Source organism: Falco naumanni, chromosome 12 (genome assembly GCF_017639655.2).
Source record: "Falco naumanni isolate bFalNau1 chromosome 12, bFalNau1.pat, whole genome shotgun sequence".
In the NCBI taxonomy this organism is placed as follows: domain Eukaryota; kingdom Metazoa; phylum Chordata; class Aves; order Falconiformes; family Falconidae; genus Falco; species Falco naumanni.
In genome coordinates, this window is record NC_054065.1 from 4,319,159 (window position 1) to 4,331,557 (window position 12,399).

General features: G+C 52.9%; 1 protein-coding gene across 3 annotated transcripts in view; it reads right to left on the minus strand.

Annotated features, from left to right (window-relative positions):
- Positions 1 to 11,730, minus strand: part of BCL11A (BAF chromatin remodeling complex subunit BCL11A) — a 69,310-nt gene extending 57,580 nt beyond the window's left edge. For all 3 annotated transcript variants that reach the window (XM_040612058.1, XM_040612057.1, XM_040612056.1), the window contains exons 1-2: positions 11,139 to 11,730; positions 5,128 to 5,457 (exon numbers count right to left, since the gene is read on the minus strand). In XM_040612058.1, coding sequence (XP_040467992.1) covers positions 5,128 to 5,457; positions 11,139 to 11,193 — 385 coding nt within the window. In that variant the 5' untranslated portion in view covers positions 11,194 to 11,730. The remainder of the gene's footprint in view (positions 1 to 5,127; positions 5,458 to 11,138) is intronic.
- Positions 11,731 to 12,399: the final 669 nt, after the last annotated feature.

Below are 12,399 nucleotides of genomic sequence, written 5' to 3' on the forward strand. Positions count from 1 at the left end.
TTTTCAGATCTACACGAAGTTTAACGCGTGCCGGGCTGCCTCTCCAACCACAAGCATTTTGGATTGTAGCGATGCTTCTGCCCATGGTGAGCTCCACAACTAAATGTCCCATACAACAGCAGAAAGCATGCAAAACACATTTCTCATCCTCTAAACCAGAAGATCTGATTTGCAGGAAACAAAAAACCAGAAAGCTTCAGGGTGCCGCAGCACTCTGATGCTCCCCTGGAAGGATCACGCTGAGGCAGAGGAAAACTTTCTACCCTGCTTCTGTGCTTCGAGCGAACTTGTATTTGTGTTGCCAATAAAGAGCCATTTTTACATCAACTGTCTGTAACAGCAGGGAATAGGAAAACTAACACAATCTTTACCTCGTACAAAGGATGGTATTGGCATCACGTGTTTGCTTCTTCAAAAAAATGTTATTTATAAAAGGCAACTGCAAAAGCAGAGAAACTATTGACTCTTCTCTGTATCCCCGTGTGAGTAGCACTGGAGCAACTTTTCGATCCCCTACATTTTTTACATCCCCCCCCCTCCCCGAGAAGTAAATTTCACAGCCGCACAGGCCACCGCCTTTAATTAAGCTTTCAAAAGTCTTCTGACAATGCCAACAATTGCAAGACACTTCTAGAGCTCAATCATGCAATCATCGTGACACTTCTATTTACAATTTGTCTTAGAAAGAGTTTCTCTGACATTGTACTTTGACAAAACAGCCAAGCTGCCGGTTCACAACCTTTCTCTGTCTTATTTACAAATACAGCTTGTACGCAGGGCTCCGAATCTCAGGAGCCTTTGGGTAGCACCCTCACTATTTTTCCTGCCTGCGACTGCTTTACCCAGTCTGTGCTCTCCGTTTCTTTGTATGAGGAAAGCAGACCGAATGTGACTCCAAAATATCTCCGTATTCCTTTCTTCCCCCCCCCCCCTTTTTTTTAAGCTTTCATCTTATTGTCCAGATGCAACGCTAACGATTCAATGCAGACATCAACATTTTTTTTGTCTCTGGAACAAAACAAAATAATAAGGAATTGCAATTTACAACCTGCAGAATTGTAATGGCAACTACTAATAACAGCCCAAGAAAATTTCTGTGGTGTAATGACTACTCAAAGACATTACCTCCTGAGAACTGTAATAATCAATGTACTTGGTCCAAAATTTAGTACCAAATTACGTCCACCTTCCCCTGACCACTGCAGACAGAGGGTCATCTTACATTATTTTCCCACGTATTTTATTTGAATGCCACCAGCAGCTTGAGCATAAAGGATTCGAGCAGTAAAAATGACCTCCCCTCCTCCTCCCCTCTTTGTACAGTAAATACGGTATCCGCAGATACACACTCGGCATTGTAAAGGGGAATATGCAGCAGCACTCCAAAGTGCTCCTCCAACTGAATCCAAGTAACATTTAAGATCCTTCCTCACCCCAAAAACAACCTTTCCTTAATTCTCTCAGATTTATACATTCAACAAACAAACCGCTAAAACCTGACACCAGCGGACGATAAATATTTCTTCAGCCTTTTCAATAAGTGAACAGCAATTTTACATTCACTGATCTCTAGATACTTCAGTTAATATTTCCCCCTATTGTAAAATATGAGAGCGGATAACTAAAGCCCTGCCGTAGCACTCACTGCAAATCACGGGCTGCCGGTATCTGGTGGTGAGGCTTTGACATACATATTGATGAAAGCTGCCTCATTGGACCCACACAACATATCCTATTAATTTTCAGTTAAATTTATGACATTTCAGCTCTAGCACTGGATCAGCATCACTCAAAATTTTATAGCAAGTCAAAGCTACGCACAGGCAGACACCCACATGGAAGAGACAGGTACGCATGCCTGCACCTATGTGAATCTCAACGCTCCTGCACAGGTTGCACACAGACACATAAGCTCTTGTGCTCGTCCCTGCCTCTGGAAAAGCGTGAGGATAAAGAGCAGCCTATTGACGGCGAAAATAGACATCATTTCTCCACTCGCTGCCTCCTGCCTTGTCTTTAGATGAGCTGATCCTTAACCATTAGTTATCTTAAGATGATCTTTCACAGTAACACACCAACTTACTGACTAGGAAACCGTGCAGGGAGCACATGCTGCACCCAGACCTAACCCACAGCACCTCTGTACCTGGCGCTAACCTGTAACACCTCTTCCAGCCTAACAGCTAACCGGGGACATTTTTGCTATTGCTACTACTAAATAGGTATTTTCTGGTCTCTTACCAGAAAGAATCGGTGCCCTCAACTCCTGTGTATTTTTCTCAAGGCAGCCCATCTATTTTTTTATTATTCCATTTTTGTTTTAATTATACACTCTTACCATTTTGCATTCTTGCACAGAAATCACATATAAAATACCAGAACTGGAAGGGCCTGAGGTCCACTGCGGGGCCTTCCAGAAACCTGAACTCCACAGCTCACTCCAAGACCCTCACTGGTAATTTTACTGCCAGACTCCACAAACTCCTGGCTACAAGCGATGGGTCACTCCAGCCACTGCCACGCTCCTCTGTGACACGAGGGAGCTGAACTCACTCAAGTGAAAGGGGAGATGAAACAGGAAGGCGAGGGACAGTGCAAGAACCCGTAACTCCTGATGCTCCTTCCCCCACCTCCCACAGCCGGGCTGCATTACCCACCCCTGGGAACAACCAGGGGACCCCAGTGCTCCTCGGCTCTGTCCCAGCTGGGGAGGTGCAGGTGAAGACCCACACTCTTGGACGTCCCGTCCACGGGCACGGCTGGGCACCACCGCACAAGAGGACTTGGGGTGGGAGGTGGCTGGACAACTGCAGCTCACTCTCTACTCACAACAGCACCTGTGGCTTGCCCCACGGACCCTCCTGCACGGCACCAAGCCCGCTCCCAGCTGGGCCCACCTGCAAAGTTGATCCCTTGCGTGTAAAGGCGAGCAGGATCAAGCCCCTGCCGACAGGCACCTTTCCTCACCCGTTGCCCTCCACTCACCAAATCATTCAAAGTCAGTTAAAGCCACGGCCTTTTCTGAATTAACAGCCCTGTGACATTGCGCAAGGCCAAATCCTTCTTGCTCCCCGCCACCCGCGCCACGCAGGAGCGTGACTTGGCTCGCCGAGTCTCCCGTGCCGAACGAGTGCTAGAGCAAAACCCTCCGCTGAGCAGTTTCCCCTCGTGCGGAACTCCCTGGTGTGGCCATCCCTGCGGCCAAGGGACCTACTTGGGACCACGGGGAGGACAGAGTGTTTAATTCTTGCTTGACAGATAACTGTGTTTTGTCTTTTCAACAGAGCGGCGCCGTACGTAAATACAGCGTTACATCATATCGCCGCTCCTCCATATTTGGTGATTTACTATGGCTCCAGAGCTCGGAAGACTACAAATCCCTTCCACCGGGCTCCCGCTTCATTAATCATGCCCTATGCTTCTGCTCATTTTCCGTCAGATCGCAGGCAGCACATGGAAATGGGCACTGCCCTCTACCACTCTGGGGAAAAAAAATAAAAAACCTTTAACATCGGTGGCTGGGATGTGCAATATGAGGAATCGTTGGAGTTTTTTAAGTCTCACACGAAATGTAGCTTAGCAGTCGCTGAGCCTCTGTTTCCTCTTAAACATACGTATATACATGTATTCAAAGTAACGCCTATTACTCTGCAGAAAGTGTATATTCATTCACATGACGTACGCGTGTGTATGCACATGGCTTTGCATATATACGTGCCACAGACAGACACACACGCACTGATGCGTATTTGCTGCCACCATAAAATCTTCGAAACTACAGCTCTCCAGTGGGATCTGACAGCCGGTTTGGAGGCCAGGGAGGCTGCGGGAGTATCACACTGAACCTCCCAGAGCCTACTGCCCTATTATGGTTTAGCTTTGTGGCCAAAGCAAGCCCAAGACAAGCTCCAGCACATCATGTGATGATGTACTGCGCCTCTGACAACACTGAGCGGTCCTGCGGGCTCCCCCAAAGAGAGGTACCAGCGGCGCCACATCCCAAACAGCACTGGGAGGGGGAGTTTGAAACTGGTTCAGGCATTTGCTGGCGTTGATACACTGTGGTCTCGCCTTTTTCGACTGGTAGTATTGGCGCGGTTTGAAGCAATTTGCAACGCTCGCTGCAAATGGGTAGTACTTTTGTTTACTAGCAGGATTTTAAAAGCAGAGCGTGCCTTGTTACGCTCCCAGGGCTCTGGGATTTTCTTTCACATAGCACACTCTATTTTTTTAACGTCACTTGTGAAAATATCTGCATGGCGGATGGTTTTCCGGTTTAAAAAAAAAAATAAAAATGCTAAGAAATGGAAATATTTACCCTATTATTTTTTTTAAATTACATTTCATATTGTTTGTTGCACAAAACAGAACTCTGCCTTGGACATTTGTACGGCTGACATGTGGTTGTGTAAACCACAAACAAAATCAAGATACATCTGTCAAAACCACATCAGAGACAAGAGAGAGCACAGCGAAGCATTTATCATTTGGCTGAGGAGGCAGGCTGCAGAGAGCGGCCTTTCCTGTCAAACCAACCTTTTGAAATTTCCAACATGCCCTTAAACTTTTCGAATAAGCATGTCTGTGCGCTTCAGCAACTGCCCTCTCTACTCTGGCCTGGCCAGTCGAAAATGGCATCTTAAAGTCAAGGTCGGTGGTGTCACTTTGCCATGGGGCTGTGTTTAATTACAGTCCATACGCTGACAGCCAATATGGAACCAAGGCTGGCTGATGCTCGGTTAACTCTTTCACCCCTGACTTTGCCAAAGACTCGAAAGCTCCTCGCTTTATCGCGCGGCAGGCTCTGAAATCTCCTCCTGCGGTGCTATGGCAGGCGAGACACCGGGAGACGGTGACTACAATACAAGGCAAATCACAAGAGCAGCCTCAAACAATACCGTTAGAAATACCGGCTGGCACGGCACGTGCCTGTTGATCCTGCCTCTGCGCAGGCACTAGGAAATACCGGTCGTGCGCTCACCACTAACCGAAGGCAGGGCATTTAACACGTCGGCCGTCACGGCAAGCAGAACAGAGACAGACACGGCAGTTTGCAACTGCGAACATGCTACGTTGCAACTGAAACAGAAATAAAACTCGCAAACACTTCTCCTTGCTTTAATTTACCTGCTATATGTTCCTGTTTAGGGCAAATTCCTCTAGATGACGTTGATAAACAATCGTCATCCTCTGGCGTAACCTGGATGCCAACCTCCACAGGATTGGATGCTTTTTTCAGCTCACTTGGTGAGGGTGAAGGTGGCTTATCCACAGCCTTCTCTAAGCAGAGACTGCCATTGCATTGTTTCCGTTTGTGCTCAATAAAAATAAGAATGTCCCCCAACGGAAAGTTCATCTGACACTGGCCACAAGTGAGGAGGTCGTGGTCCCCTTCCGGAGCTCCCAATGTGCCATGTTCAGGTTCGTCATCAGTGAGAATGGCTTCAAGAGGTTCGGCTGCAGTTTGAGAAACAAAAGGAGAATCATTAGAGCTCTTGGGAAAGGCACCGGGCGTGGGGGGAGGAACGCACCGAGCCCCTTCTCCATGAATATTACACCCTCCTCGCAAGGTCCGCCTGCTCCCCCCCAACTAAACCCATGCAACACAGCTATTAGCATGGCAGCGAGGAGATGAATTCATCAGTTACAGGGAAGAGATTTTGCAGAAGCAGCTGTAGCATGCAGAACTCAGAGAGTGAACACTGCAACTGTCTCTGTGTTCCTACATGAGGACAAATTTCTGACTTGATTGAACAATTCTCTGCTAAAATTAAATGAATAGGCTGAAAGAATGCACTGCGAAACTCTCGTGGTACTCCTAAGAGAAGCGAACACGGTGTTTTATTGCTGGATGTATTATTTATGTATATGAATTCAAAGCTAAAAGCACTGCGCACACTCTCTCACACACACATGGGTATGTATTTTCCACAGCCAGACCTACTTTCTAAAATTCAGATGCCTGAACTGCACGGGTGCAGGTGCAGACAAAAGGTGTTTCAACATATAGATACTGCATGTTGCCTACACAGGTCATGCAGGTAGCATGAAAGTTTGTGTGTGTGTGTGTGTATAAGAAAAAAGAAGGAGAGCTAGACCACACAGCCGCACCACCCGGGGCACATACAGCCCCCTTATAACACACGTGCAGACGTATGCACGTGTATTTGTGTCACTATCCCTCTCAGCACGTTTGCGGCTTCCAATTTAATAATTTGAAAGCCAGGAGTTCTTTGTGGGGGAGACAGGGGACGAGATGAATACATAAATAAAAGGCAGAAACCAAAATTATACAAAGGAAGTGCAGCAGGAATGCCTGCGGGGCGGGGGGAGGCACCTTTCACTTTTCAGCTGCTCCTCAGAATGCAAGTAAACATCAAATTCACAACCGAGTCTGCCCAGAGATGTTAGCTAGACGGGATATTTTTTAGTACTTAAGGAAACAAGGCAATTAGTCATTTTCCCTTTTTTATCCTAAAATAAAGGAATGCCTAAATTACCTTGAACGTGTTAGCACTGGTGGCCCTCAGCATCTAAAAATCAGCATGGCCAAGCAACTACCACATTTCCTCGCAACAGCAAGAAGTGCCTTCCTTAAACTCAAAATACCTTGCCTAATGTTGTCAAAGTTGACAAATTTTCTGAATGAGCTCCAAAAAGCTTCATTATGAGGCTATTTCTGCTCAGAGAATCGTCAGTGGGTGCTCTAACAAGGCAGACGTGGCTCTCTTTTCTGTTGGCTTTTTTTTTTTTTTTTTCCCCGTTAAGTTTGCAGAGAAATACGCTGGCAATCTCGGTGCAGTCTCCATCACTATTGCCTTTCACGAGGGGAGGGAAAAAATAAATAAATAATTACCAGCAGCATGTCGGTATTCCTCTATCTGCGCAATACAACACGCACACTAACAGCAGCGAGCAGGAGGAGAGGGTACTACCGATACAACCTACCTCAAAACACTGCCAGGTAATGCAAGTGAGACGGAATACAACTCCTAAACAGTTAATCAGCCTGACCTTCTTTAGCTGGCTGCCAATTTCACGTTTAATGAACTTAAAGCCACAGAGAATCAAAAAATAGATTTTAATTTGACTGCACGATATTGGAACTGATTTTGATAAAGTGCAAAAATCCAGTGAACTCAGGTTAAATTTATTTCAACCCTACCTAGGCTGAATATTGAGGAGGAAGATCTGGAGTAGCTCCCAGTTGTGCTGCGTAAAATAATATTGAAAGAGCACACTACCTCGCCGCACCTCAGCTCCAACTAGGACACAGCGATCCAGTCCATCATTTCTTGCCTCTAGTACTACTTCTAATTTAACGTAAGGTCAACCACAGGAATATGAAGGTTACACTCGTATTAATAAAAACAATATCTTAATCGCTGGGGTTTTCTCCTAAACTTACAGACCGACAAGACAGGACGCACAACGTGCGTGTCACACTCCTTGGGAAGCCGGGAGAGGAGCAGGGTGTTTCTGCGGGATTGCCGGGCATGGCGTTTTTCTCCCCAGCCGTTCCTTGCGTTCGGACAGAGGGAGTAAATTATTGCAGGACTAATTCCACCAGTAGCTCGCTGCATGCCACAGACAAAGGTATTTTGCAAATCTAACTTCTAGCTCACCAACTCTCCGCAGCACAAGACACAAAATAACCCATATTCCCCTTACAACTGGCTTAGCGAGGAGCTCTGCATAATCATTACTCAATTATAATGTTTTCCCGCGGCCTGATTTCTTTCTGACGCTGTCAGTATTATTTAGCCGGGGAAGGTAACCCGCTGCTTTGACACCAGACAGTTCAAAGTAGCACTAAACAAAAATAGACTTTGCTAAAGTCTGTACCGACTGGGCTGATTTACAATCAAAACCAGGAAATGAAGTGGTAATTCAGAGGTTGCTGATTACACCTCCACATTTCACCTAATTAATTTTATAGGAGGCAAAGTTCTTGAAAATAACACGATGATCAAATGTACAGATATAAAACCTGTAACCTCAACATTTTCTATGCTCTTAACGTAAATTATTGCTAATTAACAAGAATTATATACTAACGTATGAAATACGGCTGGCACCATGTTCACTGCAAAACATTTGGCTCCTAACGGAGGCAGAGCCAGCAAAAATATGTTCTTATTATTACTGCTACTTTTAAAACAAAATAGAAAATAACCGGGTTTACAAAGAAAACGCCAGAACACAATTCACCTGGCCTCACCACTGATTTGCAGGATGTCTTTTAATTCTGGGGCAATCAGAATTCCCTGCCTGGGTCCCTAATCATCCGTCCCTATTTTTCATGCAAATTGCCCTTCCACCAACATGTCTTTTCAGCTTCCCCCCTTCGCCCTCCTACTCCCCCCTTCTTCCCCGTTCCCAGTCACCAAAACAACCGCACCGTCTCTCTGGCAAAAGCGGGATGGATTTCGGAGTGTCGGGAGAAAGGAGGTACCGGGGGTGATGGGGCGGGGAGGGGGGGATGCCACGGCACGGTGCGGGGAAGCGCATCCGCGCCGCCGGGGCATCTCCCGCAACCGCACCGCGACAAGGACGGAGAAGGGGCTGTTTAATCCTAAAGTTTGAGTCCTGGGGTCGTGCGGTGCAAGTGGAGGGGGGGGCTTGGGGGTTACAATGGAAATCGCCAACACGTCGGGGCGGGGGGGGAGCCGGGGAGAGGGCCGGCGAGCATCACCCGCTGCCTCCCGGAGCAAGCAAACTCCGCGCAAAATTAAGAACAAAGAAGAAGGAGGGGGGGTGCGGGGGGTGCGGGGGGAGGGAGCTGGGCGCCCTCCCCCTCCCGCCGGCCGAGAGGCAGCGGAGGAGCCGGCCAGGTTCAAGTTCGCGGGGCTGCCCGGTTGTTTGATCTCGCTGTGCCTCCTAGCGACCGAATCGGGCAGGCGGCCCGCCCGCCGCCTCCGCCGCCCGACCCCGGCGCGCAGCCCCCGGCTCCCCGCTCCCCCGGCCCGGCCTCCCGTTCCCCCCGCCGTCTGCCGGCCCACCCCCTCCCCATCCCCGGGGCGGCTCTCACCGGAGGGAGCCCCCCCACCCCCTCCCCGGGCCCGTCCCAGCCGCCGCTCCCGCCCCACACGTGCGGAAACTCCGCGCCGGCCCGCGGGCATCAGCGAGAAGGAGCCGCGGGCACCCGCCCGCCCGCGCCGAGCCGGGCCCCGCCACGCCGCGATCCCCTTCCCCACACCCCGCTCCCGGGGCCGCCGGGCATCCCGGCGCGGGGAAGGGCCCCCCGTCCCCCATCTCGGGAGGGGGCCGCGCCCCCAGAAGCGAGTCCCTTGCTGTTGCAACCCCTACCCCAACACAGCGCCGAGCAACTCAACGAGAAAGAAAAGCCCCGAGAAGTGGCGGGGAAAGAGGGAGAAAACGACCGGGGCGGGGGGACGGGGGACGGACACGGACCGACAGGAGAGACCGAGCACCCGACACCCCCCACACACACACCCGGGGGTCAGGGAAAACTTGGGGCAGGGCAGCGCTCCCCGGCCGGCCCTGCCGCGCTGCCTGCGCTTCGCTCGGGGCTCCATGTGCGGACCTGGCCGGGAACGTCGGTGCAGCCGTGGGGAGAGAAATCGCCGCATAAAGTTTTTTGGGGGGCGGGGGTTGGTTGTTTGGGGATTTTTTTGGCGAAGGGATAAGGGAGCCGGGGATCGCTGACAGGAAGAAATCGCCCTGGGTTTTCTGCCATCCCTGGGAGGGAACAAAACCCGCCGGGAGTAATGGGGGGAAAAGGAAGAAATCAAGAAAAAGAAGGAGAGGAAAAAGGAGCGAGGAGAAGCATGCAACATTTCCCTCCCCCCCCCCCCCCCCCCCCCCCCCCCCAGCTCACGCCGAGGAAAAGGGGATTTCTTTTTTTTTTTTTTTTTCTCCCTTCCTTCCCACCCCCCTCGCCCCAAACCTTTCCAGCTCGAGTTGCCTTTTGTTGTGCAAAGAGCGCTCCCGCTTATCTTGCATCTAGCCCTGGTGTGTGTGGCGGCGGCTGGAGGGAGGGAGCCGGAGAGTTTTTGTTGCGAACGGTGTGCAGGGGGGTCGGGTTTGCTTTTTCTCTCCCGGGGAGAGTGGATTTGGTTTGGGGTTGAAACGCGGCGGCGAGGAAGGGCCGTGCGAGGGTGCGAGTGTGTGTGTGTGTGTGTGTGTGTGTGTGCGTGCGTGTGTGCGTGTGTGTGTGCTCAGCCCGGGCTCGCTCTCGCCTGTGTTTGTTGGCAGGAGGCTCCCCGCACACGCGGTGCTTGTAAACATTCAGACACGAGATTTTTCCCAATCAAAATCCACTTCCACTTTTTTTTTTTGAAAATCTTCCAAAAAATAGTAAGCGAGCGGGAAAACGCGAAGCGAGGGCGAGGAGGGAATCCCTCCCGGCGCGGCGCGGCGCGGCTCGGCTCCCTCGCCGCCCGGTGCCGCCCCCCGCCCCAGCCCGAGCCGGAGCGGCGGACGGGCGGGCGCGGGGCGAGGTCGGGGTGGCGGAGCCCCGCACGGCGCCGGCCCGGGGCGGCGGGGAGCGGGGGGCGGCGGGACGGCCACCCCGCGGCGGAAACAAAAGGGAGGCTGCCCGGCTCGGCTCTCCCCCCCCCCGAGAGGGTGCCGCGGGGCGGGCGAGGCGGAGGGGCGAGTCCGCCGGCAGCGGAGGGGCTCCGGCCGCCGGACTTTGGCTCGCCCCGCAGCTCCCGGCCGGCCGGCCACGGCGTCCGGCGCCCAGCCCGCCGCTCCCGCAGGAATTTCTTCGCACTTTGGGCCGGTTTTGCCCCCGGCAGCCCCGCACCTAGCCCGTGCGGGGCGGCTGCCGCCGCTCCCGGTGCCGGGGCGAGAGCTGCCGCTCTTGCCGCCAAAGAGCGGGGCGAGCGGGAGGCGAGTGGGGAGAAGGGAGCGGGGCACGGGCGCTCGCGCCGGCGGGCGAGGGGCACGGAGAGAAAGAGAAGAAAAGTGATCAAGGTGATTAAATTAGAGAGGGAGAAATTACCCGGAATGCCGATAATCCCGAGCCGGCGTTGAGTTCATTTTTTTTTCCCCCGACTCGCTCACTCGCTCTCACTTTTATTATTTCCACACTCCCCCGCCCTGCTCTCGCTCAAATTAAAAATTAAATCCGTGAAGGGGAAATTAAATAAATTGCTCTCCGGGTTACTTACGTGAAAATTCCCGTTTGCTTAAGTGCTGGGGTTTGCCTTGCTTGCGGCGCGACATGGTGGGTTGGTGGCTTCGGTGGCTTGTGAGTCGCTCGGTTCACATCGGGAGAGACGGGTTAGAGAGGAAGGAGACTCCAGAGAAAATATCTTCATCAATGTCTTTTGACATCCAAAATAAATTAGAAATAATACAAAGATGGCGCAGGGAAGATGAATTGTGGGATAGCAGTCATGGCTTTTTTTTTTTTTTTTTTGTGCAAGGGAAAAAAAAGAGAGAGAGAGAGGGAGAGGGAGAGAGAGGGAGAGGGAGAAGGAGAGAGAGAGATGAAAAAAATGGCAAAAGCCCCCCTGAGCTGCAAGTTCAAGTGCGGACGTGACGTCCCTGCGAACTTGAACGTCAGGAGCCTGGATGGACAGAGACATACAAAACATGGGCAGGGCAAGCCGGGGAGAGGGGAGGAGGGAAGGCGAAGGCAACACCAATGGACACTCATCAGGGGCTGGACATGAAAAAGAGAGCAGGACAAGCCAATGGACAGTGATCGCAGGGGGGAGAGGGGAGGGGGCGCGGCGGGGGGGGGTGCACCGGCCGCCCGGCGCACGCTGCCGAATGGAGCCGGGGGGCCGGGGGCGGAGGGGGCGGCGGCCGGACCCGCGAGTGGCCGCGGCGGAGCGGGTGCAGGAGGGGAGCCGGGAGAGGGGCGCGGGTGGGGAATTGAACACGCACACGCGGAGAAAGAAGGGAGGAAAGCGAGGGGGAGAAAGCGAGCAGGCAGGCAGGCAGGCAGCGGCAGCGCACGCACACCCCCGCTGGAAAAGCAAAGCCATCGGGGAAGCCAAAGGCGGGCAGGGAGGGCTGCGGGGCAGGCTGGCCTCGGGATGTGCCGAGGAGGTGTGAGAGCTGGGGGAAGCCAGGTAGGACCGGAGACCACCCAAAAAGCAGGGGGGGGCCATCCGGCTCCCGGCTTCCCCGCTCCCCCCCCCCCCCGCCCCCGCCCGCCTCGAAGCCGCAGAGTCCCCTCCTCCCGGGAGCCGCGGCCCGGCCCCGGGGGACGGCGGCGGCCCCGCGGAGAGCCGGGGGGCTGCCGGGGCTCGGCCCGGGGCCGCGGCCCGCGGGAAACTTCGGCGGGGAGCGGCGGGCCTTGCCCCGCCGCCCAGCCGGGCTCCGTGCCCCGGGGCGGCCCGGGGGAGAAGCGAGCGGAGTTTCGGCAGCGAGGAGGCGGCGGGCACGGGAGGCGAAGCCGCAGGAGCGGGGCGGGAAGGG